General features: G+C 45.2%; 1 protein-coding gene across 1 annotated transcript in view; it reads left to right on the forward strand.

The window, feature by feature from the left end:
* The window catches only part of VAT1L (vesicle amine transport 1 like), a 125,752-nt gene extending 100,777 nt beyond the window's left edge, over positions 1-24,975 (forward strand). Inside the window, exons 8-9 of the mRNA XM_006178225.3 lie at positions 18,597-18,680; positions 22,402-24,975. Of these exons, the coding sequence (XP_006178287.3) occupies positions 18,597-18,680; positions 22,402-22,500 (183 nt within the window). The 3' untranslated portion in view covers positions 22,501-24,975. The remainder of the gene's footprint in view (positions 1-18,596; positions 18,681-22,401) is intronic.
* Positions 24,976-25,415: the final 440 nt, after the last annotated feature.

Raw genomic sequence — 25,415 nt, forward strand, 5'->3', positions numbered from 1 at the left:
TGGTCTGAATGTTTGTGTCCCCCTCAAAATTCAGATGTTGAAACCTAACTCCCAATGTGATAGCCTTAGGAGGTGGGCATTTAGGAGGTGCTTAGGGCACGAGGGCAGAACCTTCATTAAGTGAGATCAATGCCCTTAGGAAAGAAGCCTTGAAACCTCCCTTGCTCCTTCCACCACATGAAGACACATCAAAAAGCATCCATGAACCAGGGAGTGGGCCCCCACCAGACACCGATCTGCCAGCACCATGATCTTGGACTTTCAGCCTCCAGAACCGTGAGAAGTGAAGTTCTGGATGTTTAGCAGCCACCCAGTCTACAGTATTTTTGTCATCACAACCCATAAGGACTAAGACAGGGGAGGAACAGCAGAGGATCTCAGAGAAGCAGGCAGAGGGTGTGTAGTCTGGGTGGGAGGCACAGTAGGAAGCTGGGAGTCTCCTAGCTCTGATGGGAAGGAAACCAGTAGAGTCCTGCAGGCAGGGGAATGACGCAGTCTGATTTTTTTATTTTGAAAGGTCCTTCGTGCAGAATAGACGGTCAAGAAGAGGAGAGCAAGAGTAGATATGGGCAGGGTGATGGGGAGGCTCCGGAAGTCTTTCAGACAGAAGATGATGGTAGCAAGGATGACAGTGGTCAAAAAGGGGAGGTGGAAATGGTCAGATGAGGTTTGGCTATTGAGTCAACCAGACATAATAGCAGATTGGATGTAAAGACTGAGGGGAAGAAGAGAATAATAATTAAAAAAAACTCCTAGATGTTTGGCCTGAAAAACAGATGAAGAGGGCTTGTGATGGGTAGAATCCTGGCCCTCAAACACGTCCGTGTCCTAATCCTTGGAACCTGTGAATATGTTACTTTCTGTGACAGAAGGGACTTTGCAGATGTTACTACATTAAAGATCTTAAGATGGGTAGATTTTTCTGGATCATCCAGGTGGGCCCAGTGTAATCATAAAGGTCTTTATAAGAGGGAACAGGAGGGTCAGAGTCAGATAAATTTGAAGATGCTGCTGGCTTTGTAGATGGAGGAAGAGGCTACAAGCCAAGGAAGGCAGGTGGAATCCAAAGAAACACATTCTCCCTGGAGCCCCCAGAAGGAATACAGTCCTGCTGACACCCTGATTTGAGCCTAGTGAAAGCCACTTTGGACTTCTGACCTCCAGAATTGCACAATAATAAATCTGTGTTGGGTGTAGCCACTAAGTTTGGGGTTACTGGTCACAGCAGAAAGAGGAAACTAATGTAGTGGTGTGTGGAACAGTCCTTTGAAACCTGTAAGACACTAAACATTAACCACCATGAAAAACCAGGAATGACAGCAGAGGGGACTGTCAAATGGAAGCGTACTTAATTGTGTGGGATTTAGAGCTTCGAAGCCAGGCAGAAGGTACCAATTTACAGCAGGTCCTGCATCAGACGATGGAGGTATAGGGTTGAGCAACAGGCAGGGCCGGGCCTCATGGAGAAACTCACAAGCTGGGGAACAATTTCATGGCAGCTTAATGAACCCACCTCTCACGTCACCTCTAAAGGGACTCTGATCTAGCTTTCATTTTTGAGTGATAGAAAAATGCATCAAGGTGCTCTGTTTCCTTATGGCCACAAAACATTTCTTTAGGCCCAACTTTTTTTCTCTCTTACCTCTGCCCCAACAAAGGTTATTGTTTCACTCGGTTCTGACTCTCATTCAAAACCAACCAAATGATTCACAGAGTGTATGGCATCTCTGAAAAAAATGATAAAAGTTTCATTTCAAGAGTGAAATTTCTTCTCAGTGGTATGAGATGTCTCTTCGTCTAATCCGGTAGAATTCTCAAGTGATAACCGAGATTTTTATGGAGTGCAATTAAGAAGTGTCATTACTGCTTATTACAGATAATGAAGTAAATTGGCAGGTAACAGAAATGATGTTCTACAGAATGACATCTCTTTGGGAAGTCGGGGGTAAGCAACATCTTCCAGGCACCAGGAGTTTTTTTTTTTAAACACTTTCTAATCAGAAGGACCCTGGAACCCTGTCCTTCCTCCACTGGTCATTCAATAATGTTTATAAGAAAACCTTACCCTTATCCCAAATCTCAGAGAGACATGGAGAGGGGAAGCGGGGGAGAGAGAGAGAATAAGGCTCAGAAAGGGAAGTGGGAAGCATGGGTAACAGGTTCAGATTTACTGAGTTGTGTCTACAGTCATCACTGCTGGGGACAGAACCGCTCAGTGAAATCAGTACTGGCTGTGAAATCAAGCCGACCAGAAACTGAAGCTTCAGTGTTTCAATCCATCTCTAACAATACCTGTTTGCAGGGCTGTTGAGAATTTTGATCTAATGCTGTGTCTAAAGTGCCCGGCACTGTCTAAAGTATCAAAGATGCCTAATGAATATTCAGGTCACTCTCCAGAGCATTCTGCCTCTCCCACTTTTTCTTGACCCCTCCTGATTTCCTCCTCCAAGGGTCAGTGACATGGGGCTGGGTGAGGGGAAGGCAGGTAAGAATAAAGTAGGAAGTGTGGTAAGGATGTAGGGAGATCGCAGCACTGATGACTTTTCTTGTTAAGTCCCTGGACTGATGGGGGAAAGACGTCATGGGTAGGGTGGGAGCTTCCAAACCCTGGATATTCCCGGTTACTGGGATATCCTGAGACTTAAGGTTATAAAACACTTGTACTTCTGTAGCCATACTTTCTCCACATTAAAATCTTCCAGAACAATACATATCCCATGTTAGAGATGAAGAAACCGAGGCTCAGAGTGGCTTCCTGACTTGCCCAGAATGACAAAGTTCAGTAAAAGGAGTCAATCTTCCCAAATTAGGATGCAAGCAGCTCTTTCTGCCATACAGAACCTACCTCCCACCTTCAGGTAAAAGCCAAAAGAGAAGAAGCGAAGTTCTGAGACCAGGAGAAAAACCTCTTGGACAGGGTAAGTTGGGTCTCTAGATTCACACGAATCGAGGAGACACACCGAAGCCCCTACCAGGTGAGGATTCAAAAGAGGCTGTTAAGACAAAGGTTAAGGAGAGTTGACACTTACCTAAGGAAATCAGCCCAAACACAGGAGACAAAACTATAATCTCTTGAAGGAAGATATTAAGTCATTGAAAGTTTAGGAACTGGGAAAGTGTGCAAAAATAAAAAGCAAAGCTCTGAACAGGAGGGATGTTTACCTATTTCATGACCCAGTCAGGCACTGGAAAAGCCGCTGATACTTGAAGTGAACCTGAACCCACCCAGCGAGAAGACCACAGCTTGGCTCACACCTCCCTGCCCCAGCACTAGCCGGCAGGTCCACCCAACTTCGTGCCAACACCTGGGAAAGGTGACTGTAAGAGCAGGAAGGGCAGAAGCCTTCCTCCTATGAGCAGGAGCCACGACTGCTCCCTCTAGAACACGGAGGCTGGGTTTCTCAAGGTGTGGACCCACCCCCGGGGCCAATTCCTGAGCCCTGCCTCCAAGCCAGCACATCACAGGTGATGGGAGAAGGGTCTGGGGTCTTCCACGTGATCTGCTCCCTGGCGACCTTCATACCCACTGCAAGGTGGGAACCTCTGCTCTAATTTCTATCTTCTGACTCTCTCTTGCCTACCAGACCCACATTCAGTTGACATTTATTGAGTTCCAATTATTTGCCAGGCTGTTTTAGGCATTTGAGCTACACACGTCAAAACACTGACCAAAAAAACAAAAACAAAAACTCCAGTGCTTACATTCTACTGTGTGGGGTGGATGAGTCAGGGAGGAAAATAATAAGCAATAAACCTAAGTAAACTGGTTTTTCCACTTTATATTAAAAGGCGATAGATGCTTTAAAAAAAAAAGAGAGACGAGGAAAGTGGGAACAGGAGTGGCAGATGGGGGCAGAGGGGTGAGTGGGTTCAGGTGTGTCCCTGGGTGCTGAGGCTTCAGACCTCTGCCCCCTCTCCACCCAGGGCTGCTCAGACCTGCCTCCTACTTCTAGAGGCTGCCTGGCCTGAGGCACCGCTGCCCCTCTAGGTCCCTAGGGTTCTGCCCACCGAGGACAGGGGGGTAACCCTTCCTTTGCTGGCTGGAATTTGTCACCACCTCTCCTAGCTTCTAACTGGCAAAGTGCCTGTTGGGAAAATAAGTAAAGCAAACCTCGTTTTAAATGTAGTCAGGAAGACGCGAAAGAGCTCTTTCCCAACACGTACCACTCAACCGGCCTCACCAGCAGGGAGAAGGAAGATGAGAATTACTTCGACCAGGGACGACAGTTTTCACCTGGGAATTTTCGCTCCTGCTTTGAAAAGCAGCAAGCTGCCCCCAACAACCTCTAACCCCGGCTTACAGCCAATGAGAAGCGCTCACAACGTCAAATTCTTCTACAATGAACTTTTAAATCAGACCAACAGCTTTGAAAAGAGGAAAACAGAGGCCGCCCCCACCCCCGGTCCTGGCAGCGGCGTTGGCCACAGGTTCTGAGCCCGCAACCCGAGTGTCCAGTCAACTTTTCTTCAAAACAACCCTCCCCAATTCCCTCCTAAAAAGGAGGAACGGTCTCTTCAGACTTGCCTGTGTTTCACCTCAGCCCGCCTGATCCCCTCAAATTGCAATTCTCAGCTCTTCCTGAATAAACCCATTTTGCTGGTAAAATAACCGGCTGTTTTGTTTCCGAGGTGGACACTGTCTGCACCTCTCCCTGGGACTGAGCACTTACCAGGTCTGCGGACTGCCGGAAGGACTGCAGCTTTATCGGAGCCGCTCTCGGCCTGGTGTGCGGCGCAGCCCGCGGGCACCCGCGCCCTCCGGAGCGCCCAGCGTTACGCAAGCGCGTCCGGCCCTGCGTCCGTCCTACGTACGTACGTACGTACGTAGTACGTCCTTACGTACGTACGTGTTTGCCTGGTAGATTAGAATCAGCTGTCGTGGGAGTCCTTCCACCAAGAAATCAGCAAGTTGTCCAATCAGGGCTCCCCCTCCTCTCCATTCCCGAGATTCGTTACAAATGTTTACCATCACACCAACGGTAACACAAGCCAGGCGCGCCACAGAGAAGCTTAATTATAAAGCCCCCACCTTTTCCCCAGCCCCTGGTGACCTGGGTGTGGTCCCCCTCTTGTTTCCTGCAACAAGTGCAAACCAAAGGACTTGAGGTTCTGGACCAAAAAGAGACACGGAAAGGCTTGGAATAATACAGACAGTGGTGACATACAGGGATTACATAGGGTGAAACATTGCTGCACTCAATTTACTGTCTTGTATCTTGGGGGCGGGGAGGGGGGTGTTGTTTTTTCCTAATAGTCATCACTCTCTTAGAAATCGGTGAGTTTCTAGGGCATTATAAATTCCAAGTATTTAGCAGAGCCAGCACTAAAATAGCTCATTAAAGAGCGTGGGTTGGAAAGAAGGATCACCAGTGTACTCAGCAGTGGTTTCTATCCCTCTTCTTTAAGATGCAGTCATGGAAATGAGATCATCAGAATTAAGGACGTTGCTCAGTGCATCTCAAGTTTTTCCACACGACTTCTCCACGGCAGGAGACAGGGAATGAACATTCTCAGCAGTCTAAGACTGTAGTCTGAAGAGGTTTAAACAAGTTCAAAATGGCATGGAAAGCATTAATTAGTGACATACTTATGAACGTTTTAACAGTCAGATCTTGGGAGGGTTGAAAGCTCTGATTTGTAGCATTTGCTAATCTCCGGTGTAAAAGCTCCCCCCACCACGCCCTGGCCGTGAAGAACCTGCTGTCAACTGATTAGCTAAATTCTTGAAAATTTAACCAAGAATTCTCAAGAACTGGTATAAGAGATGTTCAACATGACGTTAGCTTTAAAATTAATATGCATTTTGCGTTCAGCGCAATGATACATCCATTCTTGATTAGAAAAAATATAATAGTTTTCTTTCTGCCTTCAAATGTTCTAGCATCATCTAGTACAGTATTTCCCAAGAGAGCTCTATTCTCACGTGTGATGACGTGGGGCAGGGCTTGAATATGGGATCACTTCACATTGAGTCACACAATGAGAAACGTATTTCCTTTGCATTCCTCTCTCATCCTGTGATTAGGTCAAGAGTAAAGTCAGCGGCTGCTAATACCCATTAACACCTCTCGATCACTCGCCCCCTCCCTTTTTAACAAAAGAGCAGACCTCAGGTTCAGGTGGTCAGGCAGGCAATGGCATCAAGCTGGTATGTAATAAGATTTTTTCCTTTTATGTTACTTACTATGTTTAGCTTTTAATGGCAAATAATACTGATCCCGCCCCCTCTACTTATGGAAGTCGTGCAGAGTTTTCTTTTAAACATGTTACGAAATATGCCCTTTATACTAGGAGGAGGTACCTGGATGAAGCCAAAGTCACTTGCGATTAAGCATCTTCAGAAGATGAGACCCAGCCTCTCGGGTAGGCTTGTAGGGCCTTCTGGGGGCAGAAAGGCCCAGAGGCAACATTAGCAGTTAACTCCCTTCCTGTGGGAGCTCCCACTCCCATGCTGCTAAAGCAAACAGATTTAAATTCAAGCAGTATGTGCCATCACCCGCTGATTTGTAGCAGTTGCCAATGTCCATGCTGTAAATATTCCCACCATGGCCAATTTCAAGCAACCAAGCAGACATCACTGAGCCGAGACTGCGGCAGAAATGCACACAGTCAGCTTTCATGGACCAGCAAGGACTGGCTCTGTTACCAGGTCCTTTCCAGATTCTCGGACAGCAATACCATAGAAATGAATATATCTTTTTCACAAGACTTTTAGGCAAGCAAAGATTTTTTTTTAATTTTTTTATTGAAGTATAGTTGATTTACAATGCTGTGTTAGTTTCTGGTGTACAGCAGAGTTATTCTGTTATACACATATTCTTTTTCATATTTTTTATGATAGGTTATTATAAGTTAGTGACTATCTTTCCCTGTGCTCTACAGTAGGACCTTGTTGTTTATCTATTTTGTGTATAGTAATTTGTATCTGCTGATCCCAAACTTCCAACTTATCCCCCGCTCTTAAAGCTTTTTATTAAAAGATAGCTTCTGCACAGGGGAGAAGGCTGAAAAAAGGGCCACCTCCCCAAGTAGAAAGGGTGAGTTGCTTTAAAACAAAAGGAAGGATTTGTCTCATGATCACTGGTCATGGATTAAAAAAAAAAAGATGTAAAAAAATCTATTTTTCCATCACCTGACCATAATGCTTGTGGATATTTTGTTGTTTTTTTTCTCCCAATATTTTCTTTCTGGGCATTTGGGGGTTTGTTTTTATTTTCTTTTGTTTGAGGGTTTGACATTTTGTAGAAATTATAATCAGACTGTAAAAAATTTTGCAAGCTGCTCTTTTTCCCTGTTTTATAGACCCTTTCAGCATTTTAAATTTCATGGCCATGTATTCTTCCAACAAATGAGTATGTCAGGGTTTACTCAACTGTTCCCCTGGAATCCAGGGTTTTTTTTAATTTTTATTGTGATAGCTGCAATAAATATTCTGGATATGAAGCTTTTTTTCCCATTAGTATTCCAGATGTAGGATTATTTCTTTAGGCTATATTCTCAAAAGTGGAGTTATTAGGTCAGAGAATTTTCAAGACTTTGCAAGGTGTTTTAAAGACCTCATAAAGACTCTGCAAACATTTCCTACACTACTTGGTGTGGCTATGACTTCAGATTTTTATTAATGTTGGTGAACTGCCTCCCCAACTTCTACCAAACTCTGTCTGCTTGGGGACCTTCCCAGGTCTACCCTCCGCCATGACTCCAGAGTTGTCCAAGAGGGGCCCCTCCAGGATCAGTCCAGTAGGACCACCCTGTGAGCCCGTTTGGAACAAGAGTGGCCCAGCCACTCCATCCCCAACACGTGGCCCTGACGGCTCAGGCAGAGGGGTCCTGAGCAGGAAACTGGCTGGAAGAAAAAACCTCCCTCATCCACTGACTTTTTTTTTCCCTTCTATGTTGAGCCTGTTTTTGTCTCGTTGCCATGGCAACATAACCTCAAGGCTAATAGATACTCCTTGGTGCTTAGAGGAAAAAACTCAGCTGACAGACAGCGAGGAAGATGCAGGAAAGAAAAGGTTAGCCTCCGAAGCCCCTCCGCGCCGCTGTAAACCCGCAGAGATAATTAAAAATTCGACTTTAGAGTCACACAGACGCTGACAGAAGGAAGGTTCCAGGGCAGGCAAAGTCACCAGTTTCCAATGCTAATTAAAATGGACGAAGATAAATCAAATTATCTCAGCTCTTATCTCTGCTGGATGGAGAATCTTGCAAAACGTAGGTCTTTTTAGAGGCGCTTTCTACCCTTTGGGGAATTATATAGCTTCCAAACAGCCTGAAATGATCTCAGAAGCCAGTGGGATTGACAGCCTCTCTCGGTATCTCATCATCAAAGCTTGTCAGTTCCCCCTCCACAGTCCCCCTAAATCCCAGTTCTCCATGGTCTCCCTGTTTCTCCCTGTCCCCTGCCCACCTGCAGGCATCCATCTCCAGGCCTTCCTCTCAAGACACGCCTCTGATTACATCCAAGTGAAGACATCTCCTAGCCCCAACCCCGCCGAAGAGAGCCCAGCCAGCCCACAGCGTTCCTGCGCACAGTGCGCCCCACACCAATGCTCACTCCCCTCATGAGCCGCCCTTCCCCTTTCAGGACCCTGTACTGCATTTTCTCTTCCTGGAAAGCGCTTCCCACCCTTAAAAGCCCCGGGCAAATGCCATTTTTCTCTAAAATGAGTCATTCCCTCCCCTGGGTTTGCCTGCCTCTCCATTCACACCTAGAATATAGCTCTTCCCACGCTCTCCCTCCTGGATGGAGGTGTCTTCCCACCTTGACAGCCTGGGGGTCTGTCTGGGGAAGGGGCTGAGTGCATTCACCTCCCTGAATGCTGCCTGGTCCATGCTAGGTGTCCAGTACTGGAAGTTATGGCCCTCGCAAAGCTGGGTTATTTGCTGAAACAGGTACATTATTCCATGTGGGAGATGGAATAACACCTTGGCCTCCAGCACCAAACTCCTAAGGAACCCAAACCTCTCATTGATACCATTAGCATCAAACATATACAGTTGAGCATTTGGGGGCTGAAATTGTTGTTACAGTTGTTGCTTGGGGAATAACGCTCAAAGTTCTTATTTTATAACCTTTTTTGGAGAATTCCAAACATATTCAAAAGTAGCAATAGTAGAATGCTGACACCCCCCGCCCCCGCCACGTACCCATCCTACGCAGCCTCTCTAATGATGAACATTTGGCCAATTTGTTTCCTTTGTTGACTCCCCTCCCCCACTATTTTTCTGGCATATTTTAAGGCAAATTCCAGACATGATATCATGTCTTCTGTCAATATTTCAATATCAGTCTAGTTGAAAATCCTAGCTCACTTCCCTACTATGTCTGTAATCTTAGGCAGGTTAATTAACCTCCCTGATCCTTGCATTCTCTATGTAAAATGAGAATAATTATAGCACATCCATCACAGGGTTCTAAAGAGGTGAAAACGGACGGTTTTACAGAAAACTTGACACTTGGCATGTGCCCAGCTTGTGTGCTAAGTGGTCAGTGGTAGCCACTAAGATCACTATTATTACTGAATCTATAACACAGTCCCAAGCATTTGGGACATGAAAGACATAGAAGTAAATCCATCAGTCACCATAGCTCTGGCAGTAGAAAGAGAGCAGACTGGCGTTTGAATAAACTGGAGCCCCAGAGAAACAGGAGGCTGGAAAAATCACTCTGGAGGGAGGTGATGTCTTGAGCTAGACAGTAATGGAGAGTGGAGATAGCAAAGACCTCCTCTGACTGACTAGCTGTAGTGGGGCAGGTGTTTTCTACAATTAAAGATTGAGTTTAGATTTTGGTGGCCTGAAGAGAGGAAGTTAATGGAGGGGAGGAGGTGTGAGATAATTAGTTTCCTCTTAGAGACATTGTCTTTACAGTACTGACAGGACGTCCTCTGATGGGGCATCCTCTGATGGGCCGTACTCTGGTGGGACGTCCTCTGACGGGATGTCCTCTGATGGACTGTCCTTGATGGGACTCTCTCTGATGAGGAATCTTCTGATGAGGCATCCTCTGATGGGGCATCTGAGGAAAGACACCTGGCTGCTGGTCGACAGCACAGGGCTTCTCTTATATAGCTGGTGGTTCGCTTTACTTTAAAGTCACAACCCTGGGAAAGGCTCCAGTCCCCAGCCCCCCACGAGCTTCCTCCTGTCCCTGCTCTGTGACCTTCCTTCCCTATTGTGACGATCAAAGTGGAGTTGGTGCTTTAACCGCCATCAGTGTTAAAGCTTGCTCTGCATGAACACATGCTCAGTCTGGACATTTTTGAAAACACAGAGAAATATGGTCTCACTTCTATGTGGAATCTAAACTGTCAAACTCACCGAAGTAGAGAGTGGAATGGTGGTTGCCAGGGGCTGGGGGGAGGGGACGAGGGAGGGGATGGTCACAGGGAGCAAAGTTTTATACAAGGTAAGTAAGTTCTGCAGATCTGTTATACAGCATAGTGGCCATAGCTAGCAATACTGTATCGTACACTTAACATTTGCTAAGAGGGCAGAGCTTATGTGAAGTGTTCTTACCTCAATATAATAACTATAATAAAGGAGGGGGGAGAGAAAACTTTGGGAGGTGATGGATCCATTTGTGGCCTTGCTGGTGATGGTGCTTATCTCCAAACTCACTGAGTTTTAAACGTTAATTAGGTACAGCTTTTCACATGACAGTTATACCTTAATAAAGTGGTTTTCAAAATAAATAAAATAAACAATAGACTAAAGTGTAATGGAGAAAACAAAAACTAGCCATAACGCTACCACAGATATACTCCCCCACTGAGAATTAGCTGACCCAAAAGTCCACGCTTCCTAGGTGGAGCAACTCTTCAAGAGAGAATGGAATAAGTGTTATAACCAAGGAACAGTCATGGTGTGTGGAGGTACAGAGGAAATCACACATTCTGAGTTCTACAAAGCAGTACGCAGGACCCCATACCTCCCTACCTCTCCACCTCCCGCACCCTCCCTGGCTCCATGCTTGGCAACTGTGCACGAAGCCCTGGAGTTCCACTGAGATCAGTTTGCAGCCTGGATTCTCCAAATCCTACTGTTTAACCTTGGGCAAATCACTTAACCTTGCTAAACCTCAGTTTCATCTCCACTGTTCTCCACGAGCAACAGGGACTCAGGAAGAAAGGGTAGAATATTTTGAAGCGGCCCTGATTGACAGTCTGACAAACTCCCACTGACCTCACAGGGTTGATGTAATGAAATGAGATCATACAGAGGAGGTGCTTGGCTCGGTGCCGGCACTTGCTAAGCCTGTGTCACATGTTAGCTGCTGCGATGATAATGAGCAATGGCCCCCACCACCCCCTGGAGGTACCACTTCTGCCTCTTCCTTTAAATGTACCTGATTTTTAGATTCGGCTCTCTCCTTGAGACACTTCCCTTCTTCTAATAGAACCTACAGGCAGGTGGTGACTCTCAAATCACTACGGTCCTAGGTCCGGAGCCTCTCGCCCTCCCCTTCCTTCCTGTCTAAGTGGGAGGATCCACAGGAAACCCCCCTTCAGTCAAAGTGATGGAGAACCAGCATTCTGTAGGAGCACTTTGCAAATGTCTCTTAAACAAACACAACCACTCTGTTATTTCCACTCCTTACTTAAGAGCATCCCACAGTCCCCAGACATCTTGTCCCAGGCAGATCTTCTTCTGTTGGCCACCTCTGATTTTGCACCGAAGGCACCCTAACCCTTGTCTAAATTACAGCTATGTCTACATGACACAGTCAATGTTATCTCAGTTCTCTTAGGCACTAAAAAATACCCTCAAACACCTGCAAACAAGCTCTTTCTCTCGAAGCCTAAGGAAAGGTCACCTCTGCCTTCTTAACCGTACTTTCAAAATTGTCAGCAGGTCTGGCTGTCATCCCTTCGAAAAGATGAGAACTTTCAACACTTTGAAAGTCTTTGACCTCCTTACCGTTCTAAGCATTTTGCATAGCTCTCATGTTTGACAGTTCCAGGTGAAAACCTTCAGGCATCGTGGAATTGAATCGTTATCAGTCTGGGAACGAATAAAACCAGTATTGTCTGGAAGCAGGGGAGTTACATCATTAGGAAGGAACTGGAGTCCTCCAAGCAGAAATAAGAGTTTCTCTCCCTGGTTGGAGGGTTTTGCTAAAGGACTGAAGGCAAGAATCAGCCGATAACTATATTCTGTAAGTTCCACCATTGTCACCTGGCAGGAGCTCATGTTAGGATGTAACCCATCTCCAGTGGACCTGAGGCTCTTCAGCAATTCAAGAGGATTTTCAAAGCGTAATGACCATCGTCACTCTCTGTGCTCTTGTGGCATCGATGACTCATTCTCTGAGTAGAGCAATATTTCCTCAGATTATGTCTACGTCCTTCTCTACTGCTGAGTGACTAACTTCTACTAGAGCTTCAAGCCTCCGTTTCAAAGTTACTTCCTGCTGGTAGTTTTCCCTGGTTTTCATCCTTCTCCCAACCCCAGCTGCTTCTTTCTGTGTCCATCACACTTCAGACATCTCTCTTAAAGACTGTACCGTATGCATTTTTCTGCAGGGAACGGACACCCTCTCACGCGTTTTCTAATCCTCCCCCTCAGACCTCACACTTTGGAATAAGCATCCACAGAGTGTTCACTTCAATTCTACTCTATCATGCAAATTCAATACTGGGGACTATTGTTAAATAAAGTAAAACACACACTGGAGGCAATTCACTAGATTTTTTTTTTTCATCTTTTGCTTCAGTTCGAAATACAATTGGACAAGAATATATAGTTTGGCTTAAATGTGGACTGTAGATTTCTGCTGAACATTCTGGCTTTCGGTTCAGTGCTTAGTTCATTTGAACTCATCATGACCGTGATACATATTTAATCAACAAAGTCAGCGTCATCCAAGTACCCAGAGGAAAAGGACCAGTTACTTCATCCAGATTCTATTGCCTTGATTTTCTGCCTTCCCTCTTCCTCACTCTCCGATTGTTCTTTATTCTCCTAAGCCAGCGCTCCTACCCCTTGCCCCTAAAAAAATCCCCATTGGCCGTACTGTGGCCACGCAGATACTTCTCTTAAAATAGCAATTTACTGTTTCATTCCTTTAAAAGTATCAGCTATCCATGCAGGGCCAGAACTAGAATGGGTCAAGAGAGGTGACTTGGGTACAAAATTTATGGAGACGCTCACTCTCAGGGGCTGAACCACCACTGGAATGACCCTGAGATTGATCGCCTCTTTAAATGCCCCACTCTCGTCCACACTGTACAGGATTGCAAAGACCCATAGGCAACTAATCTCAAAAGAAGTTGTGTCTACCTTCTCAGTGGGTCAATCCATGGTCCCTGACATTTTACTTTTTCCATCATTCTTCCACGTAGATCAAAATCTCGGGGCTCACTCACTCTAGACTCCTGCAGCTACTTAGTGCACAGAAGTTCCAGATTTCACATCTACCTGCAATGAGTGTGTTACTTTTCAACACTCACCTTGGATTTTAAGCAATCATCAATCCCTCCCAAAGATGGACATCGTTAATATGATTCATCTTCCAGAGACGACTTGGGTAGAGGAGCTTCTTTATTAGAGTATTACTCATTTCTTCTTTTTCAAAACTTTTAATTTATCATCTAATAGGTACAGTGATCCGTGAAATAATTCGTCTTTATTTTTTTTTCCTATTCTAGGTGGCTAGGCTTATTACTATTCAGAGCACAAGCCAAATGCTTTGGTTATTAAGTGGTAGCATTTGTACCCTAATGAATTTGTGCCTTTCACACCATTCAAAAGGAAATTGAGTATGGTGAAATGTTAAATGAGACCCCCCTAAACAAAGGCTGAGCACTGTTAACCCTCATTACTCAAGTGTGAAGTAACTGACCACTCAGTTACAAGGTGACTGGAGAGTCTAGATTTGTCTGATCTGCTATCGGCAACTGCATCCTTGCAAACTCTTTGGAGTGTAGAAGCAATGGCTCCAACCAACCTTCCCAGCATCTTGCCCCACATTCACTTTCGTTCATTTTCCTCACGCCCACTAGCCTTTTTGCAGTATGCCCTTTCATATTCTGCTCCCTCTGCTTGGAATGGTCCTCTCTCCCCTCTTGTCTGAGCTACATCCTACTCATCCTTTAAATGCCAGCCCAGTGATCACTTCTTCAGAGAAGTGTTTCTGGATCTTCCCAGCCAGGTCAAGTCCCCTATTCATGTCCTCATAACACCATCAACACCATCTTAGAATTCTCAAACGGCAATCTTACATTTACTTGAGTCATTCCTTGATGATTCAAGTCTGAGTCTCCTGGAAAACCTGGGAGGATCTCATAGGTGTTGGCTCGCCATCGTCTTCCTGGTCTTCTAGAAACCCACCTCTCCGAGTTCCACTACAGACAAAAATAAGAAAAATAAGAATGACCACCACTACTGCTCCTCTGTGAACTCGTGCAGCTGGTGGCAACTATATTAGGCAATGCTAGGTCTGCTAGACTTGTCTCTCTTTTTTTTTTATAATTTAAGTATAGTTAATCTATAATATTATGTTAGTTTCAGGTGTACAGCAAAGTGATTCAGATATATACATATATATATTCTTTTTCAAACTCTTTTCCATTATAGAGTATTACAAGATATTAACTGTAGTTCCCTGTGCTATACAGTAGGTCCTTGTTGTTTATCTATTTTATATAGACTATTGCACATCTATTAATCCCAAACTCCTAATTTATCTCTCCCTCCTCTTTCCCCTTGGGTAACCATAAGCTTGTTTTCTATGTCTGTGAGTCTATTTCTGTTTTGTGAATAAGTTCATTTGTATTTTTTTTAGATTCCTCATACAAGTGATATCATATAATATTTGTCTTTCTCTGTCTGATTTACTTCACTTCATATGATAATCTCTAGGTCCAGCCATGTTGCTGCAAATGGCATTATTTCATTCTTTTTTTTGGACTGAGTAGTATTCCATTGTATAAATATACCACATCTTCTTTATCCTGTCATCTTGATGGACATTAGGTTGCTTTCATGTCTTGGCTATTGTAAATAGTGCTTCTATGAGCATTGGGGTGCATGTATCTTTTCGAATTAGAGTTTTCTCCAGATATATGCCCAGGAGTGGGATTGCTGGATCATATGGTAATTCTATTTGTAGTTTCTTAAGGAACTTCCATACTGTTGTGGGTATGTAAAATTGGTGCAGCCGATACCGACTTTTCTCTTGAATGCGATGGGAAAAAGTTCCAAGCAGAAAAGTGCCTTAGAAAAATCTCTCTGGTAGCCACAAGGGAGACAACTAGTTTTCTGGAGGCTGTCACCCCCCTTCTGCTGGGTGCTGTCATCGACCCAGGCACCTGAGTTTATAAACTGGTAACTTGGGAGCAAATCTCTCTTTGCAGACTGGACCCTTTGATGATGTTATCGGAGGGGAGTTTGGGGGTACAGACAGCAGAGCCCCATTCTGGGTTTTTCCAGAGTCCTGAAAGGGGCAAACTGCTCTCGTGATTCCCACAGGGTTCCCACACTGTTCTGACTGCAACCTGTGACAGACCCATTCGATTTTTCATCTTTGGATTTCTCATCTGTTGAAACTGTGATGCCTATGCTCACCTGAGAGGTTTGAGGTGCAGATAAAATGAAGCAACACATGTAAAACACCTCATGCTGTGCCTCATAAAGAATTGATCACAATATGGTAGTCTCTTTCCTTCTAAGACTTGTCATAAAAGACTCTCACATCTCCAAGAGCAGCCCAAGAGGATATAAACTCAAACAGCATAACTGGGGATCAGACTCCTAACCCTTTCTCCACCCCTCACGTAAGGAACTTCAAGGAGTCAGCTCATTTCAGAAAGAAATGTCTAAAAAATATGCAGATCAGAGCCAGCCCTGCAGGGGATTATTTTCCAGCATCACAATAAGCTTTAACTGGTAAGAAAACAGCTTTTCTGTTACCCTGGGCTCTACCTTATTGGAGAAGCAGCTTAAAAACTGTTCCTAATCTCCAGGGAGTTACCAGGTGCTTAATAACTTGCCAGGGTTATAAACAACTGAATTCTGAGAAAGTGTTATGTGAGAACCAAAGGAAGCAGCACAGTCTGGGCAGAACTGGGAAAAAGCATCGGTTTTTCAAGACAACCCTGAGTTTGAACTACAATTCTGTTGCCAAGAGCCATGTAAGCTTTGGACAAATTGTTTATATCTTTGAGCCTCAAAGTCCTTATCTGTAAAATGGGTACAATATATATCTTGCAGGGTAAGAACGATATATTCAGGGTAAGAACACATTAGTTATCTATTGCTGCATAACAAATTATCCCTAAAACTTATTGGCTTGAAGTAACATTTATGATCTCAGTTTCTGGGCAGGGCTTAGCTGGGTGTTTTGGCTCAGGGTCTTTCCCAAAGTTTCAGTCAAGGTGTCATACAATGCTGTGGTCTCATTTCAAGGCTGGACTAGGGCAGAACCTGCCTCCAAGTGCTCTCGTTGGCTGTTGGCAGGATCCAGTGCCTCTTGGGCTTTTGAACTGAGGATGCTGGTTCCCTACTGGCTGTTGGCTGGAGTTCTCCCTCCATTCTTTGCCTTGCGTCCTCTCCTTGGTCTGCTGATAACATGGCAACTTGTGTCATCAGATTAAGAAGGTAAGAAGAGTCAGAGCAAGAGCGAGACTGCAAGATAGAAGTCACACTTTTATGTAATCTAATCCTGGCAGTGACAACCCGTCACTTTGGTTGTATCCAGTTGGTTAGAAGCAGGTCGCTGTGTTCAGCTCACATTCAAGGGGAGGGGACTACACGTGGGTGTGAGTATCAGGAGGTAGTTGGGAGCCGTTTTAGAAGCTGTCTGCCATGATATTTAAAGATTCTCAGTCAATAGAAGCTATTGTTATGACCAAATACAAAAGCACTTGGAAAGTGACATTCAGCACAGAAACTGAAGAAATCTCCTGGATTATGCATCAGGGTCAGGAAATTTAACAATCATATGACACTATCACTCTATAAGGAGGTTCATTCTAACCAGTGCCAGATTGTCTGAAGACTGCGTTTAAAGATACATTTAATTTATATCAAATACTGGTTTGATAACATGTTTGATAACTGGTTTGATAACAAATAACAATGTTTGGACCTTAGAGTGAAAAGGCATCCATTTCCCCTACATAATGTTTCTTCACATCTCTCAATGTTTTTCTAGTTATTTTAGGATGTCCATGTTTTTATGAGGATGTAAATAGGAATATGAAACTCCATTTTCTCATTTAACAATATAATAAAGGCATTTAATCCTGCTGTACATTCTTTATAATTAGCACTTTAACAACTACATAACATTTCCACTCAGTAGATAAATGTAAGAGCTGTGGTTTACCTAACCATTCCTTTCTTCAGTGACATACAAGATGCATCAATGTTTTGTCACTGAAAGCAACGCTGCGACTGAGTATCTTTTGTCAGATTAGTTTTTTGCCCCATAACTTGAATTATGTCTTTAGGATAAAGTCCCAGAAAAGCACTTTGAGTATGCACATTTTAATGGCTCTGTCAAGTTTTTATTCAAATGAGAAGATGGCTTTGTTTTTTATATAAGCAAACACTGATCCATCAGCCCCAGATTGAGTTCCTCAATGCACACCTTAGCTTATTTAAAAAATTTTTTTTTTAAATTTAAACCATGGCATCTAGCCTATAAGCAACACTTAGTGAATATTTTTGGACTGAATGAATGCGTAAACAAAAATATTTAAAACTCTGAGACTTTGGGAAAAATATTTCGACTAGATCTATTATTACTTTTTTTTTTAAGCAAGGGATGTTGTATTTCCAGGTAGATTTCACGAAGAGATGTGGAGGACTTACCCATGCCAAGCACTGGCATTCTGCTGCCCTTTCCTTATCTCATTTAATCCTCATAGCACCCCCTACAGTTCATTCTCCACACAGCAACAGAATGAAATGTTCAAAGCATAAATTAGATTACATTACACACTTGCTTTTTTTTATTTTAAAGTCCCAGGAGGCGTCTATGTACTGGTCTGACAGACTCCCATCATTCAAAAGGAAGCGGAAGGTCCTCTTCACTGGGGAGAATGCTATTTCTGGGGAAATCTCTACTTAGATGGAAACAGAATTCCACCCAACAACCAGGAACCACGGGAATTTTCCTGAATGTAGTTCAGCTGGGGTAATGGGTCATTTCAGCCAAACCATGAATCAGAGTTATATAACATTTAGGTAAGCTGAGGACAAATGACCCTCGAAAAATAATTTTATTGTTCAAAACTTACGCTGGCTAATGTGTCCTGCCTCTCAGCAGCATGTAACTCCTGGAACGCCGCAGGACCCTCCTCTCCCAGATATTTTTTTAAAAGAAATGTTCATCTTTTATTTCTGCAGCTGTCACTCTCATTTTTTAGACCCAGGGAACCAAGTTGCTTGCATAAGATCAGAGAGTGTGAGTGACAACCAGAATTTATTTGCACCCGCTGTTGGAAAGCACCGCCAGCTTAGTTGCTAAACTTGAACCGCAGCGCCCCCTGGTGGGCAGCAGGTGGTTTGACTTTTCCAGGCCCTATTTTCACCTGGGCGACATCTCCCCTAACCGGTGCTACTGTTTTTCTCTCCCTGTCTCTCAGGTGAAGGAGGCCATGCAGCGGATTCACGACCGAGGAAACATCGGCAAGTTAATTCTGGACGTGGAAAAGACCCCGACTCCACTGGTGAGTGAAAAGCAGAGGGATCCGTTCATTTCAACACCAGAGGGTCCATCAGGTGGCACAGAGAGAAATACAGGCATGTCTCTGCTGGACCAGGGCTGCTAGAGGAGACCAGCGGTAATCAAACCACTGTGCAACGAGGGGTTAGTCACAAAGGGGATGAACACTAAGAAGGAAAGGAAAATGCTTCAGTGAGAAGATTTCAAGAGCAATCCGGGGGCAGTCGGGAGAGAACAGAAACAATGACTATTAGACACGCTCTCTCGGCTGCCACGAGTGGGAGCGATTCCTGGTGAAATTTAATAAATCCATATTTAGGTACCTAACAGAATGATGCCAACTGCCTCTGAGATGCCTCCTGCTTTTGTCTTACCAGGATAACAGCCTTACATGCAGGGACCCACACGAGGAGTGAGGAATGTAGCACTCATATCCCAGACACTCTTGCAAAGGTCCCGTGAGGGGGCTCTGCAGTGTGGCGGTCAATACACAGACTGCATGAGTCCAGAGCCCACCTCCGAGCCCCTGTGTGTGACCTGGGCAATTCCTTTGCCACTCTGGCTTCAGTCCCCTGTCTATAAATTGGAGATGGATACATTCTCATAAATCACTTAGAATGACATGCACAAAACATTGTCTCCTACTTACTAAGTTCTAGGAAAGATTTAACCAAGAAAATACCTAGGAAGTGTTTTTTGGTTTGTTTTCTCACAAGTTTAGTCTTAGAGCTGAATCAGTGGTTGATAAAAAAGGAAGAACTATAATCTTGGCCTGTTTTAGGCCAACGTGTGTAATTTTTCAAAAGTGTCCCTTAGCTTTTGTAACCAGAATATGGTTTGGGTATTATGGCCACGTTACGCAATGAAGGACGATTTAATGAAAGGATGTTTTACAAAGTGTAAGTAAGGTAACAATATGGATACATTTCGTAATGCCTGCTAGGCTCCAGGACTGGGCCAGCAAATGTGTGAAGGCAGATGAGGGGTCGAGGTTAGGGAGGAGAAGGGGGCTGGGATCCTGGATCTTCTGTGCACCTGCATTCTGTTCTTGTGACCAAGTCTCTTTCAGCCCCATCAGTAGACAGGGTCTTGAGCCATCTTGTACAGCTTATTGCTTCCAAACAAAATAGTTGGTACTGGCTTCCTGCTTGTCCGCTACACATGAGGTCCTGCTGACCTGAGGGCTGGTAGGAAGTCCTTTTTGACCACACAGGGATTCTCAACAGAGCAGGAGATGAAAAGCCCACCTTTCAGGGTGAGAGTCTAGACCCTGCCTTGGCATATGTCACTTTCCTTGTTCCTGGATCTCAGGAAGGCTTTGACCCCTGGTACTTAATGATGATGGAAAATGGCCCAAATCAGATCTGTGATATTTGGAGCATTTCTTGGTGGTAGGGACCCTATCCCATCTGGTTGGAAGACTAGGCTCAAAGGAGAGGGAGCAGGTAGTCAGATCATTTCTAGGGTGAGCAGCAAATGGGCAAGGGTCAAGGCACAAGGTCAAGGCTCTGCAGGAACATGTCATTCCCCACTGAGCAGATGTGGGCACAGGAGGCAGCGAGGGGCTCCCAGAGGCATTTTCTCCCATTGGAATGACCACTTTCAGAGCTCAGGCTGAGTCAAGGGCCCTGAACCTGCAAAACTGAACATGCCGCAGGGCACACACCCGCCTCTAGAAACTCTCTGGGCTGTGAGGCGTGGGGGCAGCATAAGGGGAAGGGGAAGGTAATTGCTGCTGACGGCTCTGGAAGTGGATTTGCCAGGAGGCACCCGAGCATCTCTTCAGCCTGGGGCTTTCTCTGGATGAGGCTGGGCCAGAGCAGAGCTGGGCTCTTCTTATAACATGCATGGAGTCAGAACCGAGAAGAGGCTGCTTCCTCTCAACCCCACTGTATCAGAGGGCAGCCCTGCCCCGGTCCCGGCCATCTGACCAGTGCCTGGGAGAACGATGGTGACCTTCTCCGCAGGCTGCTGACCTCTGCTGCCCCACAGCTTCTTCGATTACAGCACCTGAGTCTCCCTCTGCACTGCTGTGAAATAGAACAAACAGCAGTAGTGGTTACTGTTGCTACTATGTAGTAAGTGTTGAGAACAAGGAGGGATGGGCGTGACCCACCCTGCACATTGGTGAATGTGGAATACATGCTAATAAGGGAGAGCTCTTATGACTATGTATTCATGATTCTAAAAGTATGCATTGCATACTTACTGTGGTCAGGCACTGTGCTAGTTGCAGGGTTAAAACTGGAGGAAAACAGGAGACCAGGTCATCTCCCATGGGGTACCGTTCCCACAGGGGGGCAGGTGGACATCAGTCATCAAACCAGACAGATAAATGGGGCACTGCAGCTATGGATTCGTGCCACAAAGAAGGGCTCACAGTAGGGGATTATTCCCACTAGGGAAGTCTGGGAGGGCTTCCCCGAGGAAGTGGGCTGAGTGCTAAAGGACAAGCAGGCATTCAGTAGGCAGGAAGATAAAGAGATGGTGCCTAAGGAAGAAGGCACAGTGTGTGCAGTGGCCAAGAGGGGAGGTCCAGCTCCAGGTCAGACACGTGGTTGGTGGTGGGTGGGTGGGTGGGGAGGATGGGAGGTGGGACTAAGGTTCAGGGGCTGATTCCTGTTGGTAAGAATAAGTTGTGAGAGCAGGAAGGGACCCAGGTTTGGGAGGTCTGGGGGTCAAGGTAAATTACCTAGATCAGGACCCAGGAACAGAAAAGAAATCTGAGGCACCGTTCATAGAGGGGGCTGTAAATGGTTAGGACCAGGATGTTTCAAGCATCTGTCAGATGCTTCAGATACATCATTTACCTGTTTCACTTGGTTCTCAAGACAACTTTACAAGGTGGGTTTATCCCCATTGTAACAGTGGAGGAAATGGAGCTGTGCCAGGTACTGGTGAGGACAGGTAGGTAGGTAGATGGATGGATAGTTGGATGGATGGACGGATGGATGAATAGATAGATAGATAGGACCAGAAAGAGTCCCACAATTTCACAGAAAGGATGTACCAGTGGGGAAATATAGACAGCAAAGGAGATACACATTTATTAACATTGTTCTATTGCTCTTCCGGATTGTAGCAAGTGACAGTATCATGATTTAAACCCTGGACGGTCTGTTCAGTGGATGCTGTCAGTACCCCCCATGCCCCTCAGCACTCACAATTCCCCTGCACACTGGCGGTATGCTACTCCTGGCCCCTGGCCCTCTCTGCCTGAGAGCCTCCTCTGGCCACAGGAGATGCTTGGGTTATGCACAGAACTGGCCAGAATGCCAGGGAGATAATCCACCTTCAGCCCTCCCTGGCTCCTTCCTGGCTCATGTGGGGCAACCGAGAGGCATGTCCCTCACTGCCCCCTAGTGGTCCCCCGGAGGACTGAGCCCAGTTGCCTGTGGCAGGAGCTATGTATTAACACATCCTGTACTGGCTTCCTTGCCGTTTCTGTCTCCTTTCCTTACTCCTGACCAGTGCTCCCTGGGGTCATCTCCCAAGTCCTGGAATCATCTCCCTAATTCTAAATACTTGCACTCAAATGCTATCTCAGAGTTTGCTTCTGGGGGTGCGCAACATAAGTCAGCTAGTACCACACTGCCTTCCTGGGGAAGCAGGCGACCCTAGGCTTAGTCCTCAGAGAAGTCCTACCCAAAGGGCTTCATCAGATGCTTGAAGAAGGTAGGAGACAGACTGCAGAGCCCTCTCAAGCATCCTCTGTTGAATTACAGATGGCCAATGACAGCACGGAGACCAGCGAGGCCGGAGAAGAGGAGGAGGACCATGAGGGTGACAGCGAGAACAAGGAAAGGATGCCCTTCATCCAGTAACCCAGGACCTCGGCAGGAGGACATGCAGGGTGGTTTGGAGGAAGAGGAGCTGGCTGAGAAAGCTCTCCTGTGCCCCAGTGAACAAATGTTGTAGTCCAGTGAGTGTTGTGTTTGTCTGCAGTCAGCTGAGCTAAAAAGCTGTTGATTACCGTTGTTTCTGAAATTAAGTGCCAATCCCATTCCATGCAGTATTATGTCCCTCCCTGATCTGTGTGTGACACTACCTGCTCCCCTGTTTCAAAACCGTCCATCTTTGGGTCCTTCTCGACAGTTCCAGAACAGCCTTGCAAATTAATATGAGCCCACAGGTCCAGTGCTTAAGAGGCCAGACCCGGGCAGAGACAAGTTTGGAAGGAGAGGTGTTATCACAGAGCACTGTCCAGATCCTCGAGTTCTTCAGGCCAATGACACTTTCTGCCACCAGCCACCCATGCTTTGGACAAGAGCACTTGCCAATTTGGCTGGCAGGAAGAGGGTAGGCCGGGAGATGTTTCCACGAGCCCTTAAGTTTAGGATCTCTCCAAGCAGTATTTCCTTTCTTCCCACTTAACAGGCAACCTCCCTACAGTCCTTCAGTTGCTTCATGGTCAAAAGGTTGAAGCATCCTCCTCTCAACCTCTGATTCTGAATCCCTTCACTGGTTCTTAGCCAAAAACATTGGGGAAAGAGATGTGGAATTTTCAAGGATAGAAGATGGGTCAACTACCCACATGTGAGGACCAGCCCCAGAGATTCCTCCTCTGAAACCATGTCTCATGAGCAAAGTCCCCCTTCTGCCATATATAGTCTATTTTCATTTTAAGAAAACTCACCCGGTGTGGGACTATTTCAGAAGTCATTACTCAAGACACGCCTATGTTTGCTTGCTTGCCATTGGCATGACCAATTTTGTTCTTTTCATTTCTTGGTACTGAATAGTCACCTTTACCTTGGCTCCCCCTTTGTAGACCATATTTGAGGGGGGGAAAATCAATGAGTATCTCTTTTTCTTGCCAAAGCAGGTTCCAACATGTAACAAACTCTCATGATACAGAAGGTCGATGTTTAGTGTCTGATGCCCAATGTGCAGTTCCTTTCCTCTGAAATATAAAATTATGGTGCAGACTCTTTGCAAGGCCCTGCTTTTTGGAAATCAGGGACCAGATTACTTGACTGTACACCCTTGATTAATTTTCCAGCTCCTCAACCCTTATAAGAATCCCACCCCCAACTCCCACCCTACTTGACGTGGCTTGAGGTGAACAGTTCCTCTGGAGGAAGAGAAAGAGGCCCAGTGTCTCCATGGAGGTTTCCCCCAGTCCTACTGGCCCAGAGGGTGGACTCCATCACTCATAAGGCAAGCTGGAGACACAAGGAGCACGCATGGTTAGCACCCTAACTCACTTGCGTTCTAGAAGACATCGGAGGGTTCCTACAGTTCCTGCATTGCCCGATCTCTCCACCAATGAGCCTCAGGGTACACCTCACTCTTCCCCCAAGTGATGGCAAGGAATGCATTTCAGTAGTGACCTCTTTTAGTCCCTAAGTCTGTTTATAACAATGTCACCTCATTAATCATGGTCTTTTTTTCCCTATCCTAAGCTTGTGATGATGACTTATTTATGCCAAATATTTATCTGAAGGAAGTGTCCTCATTGTGAATGTACCTGTAAGCTGTGAAGGTAAGGAAGCCACCTGATGAGCAAAGGGATGAGAGTATCTCAAAAGATGACACCAACATCCATGTGTCTTCCTACCCCGGGACTTGCCGATATTCCAGTTCAGGGCCATTTAGGAAGATAATGTGGAGGTTGTGGGCCCCCCAACACTTTTGCTAAACGCTGCATTATTGGTCATGTTTTGCCCATAACCAAGATGACAGTGAGGTCTTAAGAAGAACCACTACCCAAGCGACATTCCTGGTAAGCTGGACAGAAATGGCATTTTCTAGGGCTGAGGGAGCAAAGACCCACTGGCCATATCAGGGCCTTCCTCTTCCAGGGGGAGCCCTCCATTCAGAATCCAAGTGGCCTTTGTTATGTCCAGAGGAGGAGCATGGAAAAGCATTCTTCCCCAAATCCACTTTCCAGCTATAACTTTAAGACAGTAATCACAAATTATGCCAGTTAGGTAAAGGAAACCCTTTTGTTTCCTCAGGATACAGAATGAGAGGTGAAAACTAGAGTTTGACCAGTGAGATCAATTTATGCCATGAAGACTAGGAAAAAAAGTAAAATCTCAAAATTAACCATTTCACACACTCTCGTTTGAAGCATCTCCTTTGCTGTCATGTGATTGTTTTTCCGAGGGAAGGGTAGAGATTGTCTCAGTTTGCCTTAAAGGAACTGTGAAGGCTTCTCTGTAATTTAAGCTGGATTGGAGTGAACTGAAACATTGTCTAATGTATTCGTGGCTTTAGAGCTTTTGTTATATTGTGCCTACAAAGCAAATTATGTTTACATAAAAAATATAAATAAAGTATTCAGCATAGCATAACCTCGCTTGGCATCAGTTACTCCACATAAATAGTTGTTGGAAAAGTGGCCCCACTATTAAAATGCAAGAAATGGGTGATTAGAAAGAGAAATGAAAAATGTGTCATAGAAGAATCTGCCAATGAGAAACTAAAGGCTACATAGAGAAAACGGGAGTCGAGAAGAGACAAGTCTTTAAGAAGACATATGGCTTCCCTCATGCAAGAAAGGGAAACCACTAAATGAAAGAACTGTTAAAGACATCATGTAACAATAATAATAACAATAATTAAAATGGCATTTATGATATACCTATGATATGCTATTAAATGGAATGTACAAACTCTCTTACCCTCCCAACAGCCCCGAGAAGTGGGGTTTATCATTACACCCATTTTATAGGTGACAGCATTGAAGACTGAGGTTTCACACTAAGATCACACAACTAGTAAGTGATGGAGT

The sequence above is a fragment of the Camelus ferus genome, chromosome 9, assembly GCF_009834535.1.
Source record: "Camelus ferus isolate YT-003-E chromosome 9, BCGSAC_Cfer_1.0, whole genome shotgun sequence".
NCBI classification, from domain to species: Eukaryota; Metazoa; Chordata; class Mammalia; order Artiodactyla; family Camelidae; genus Camelus; species Camelus ferus.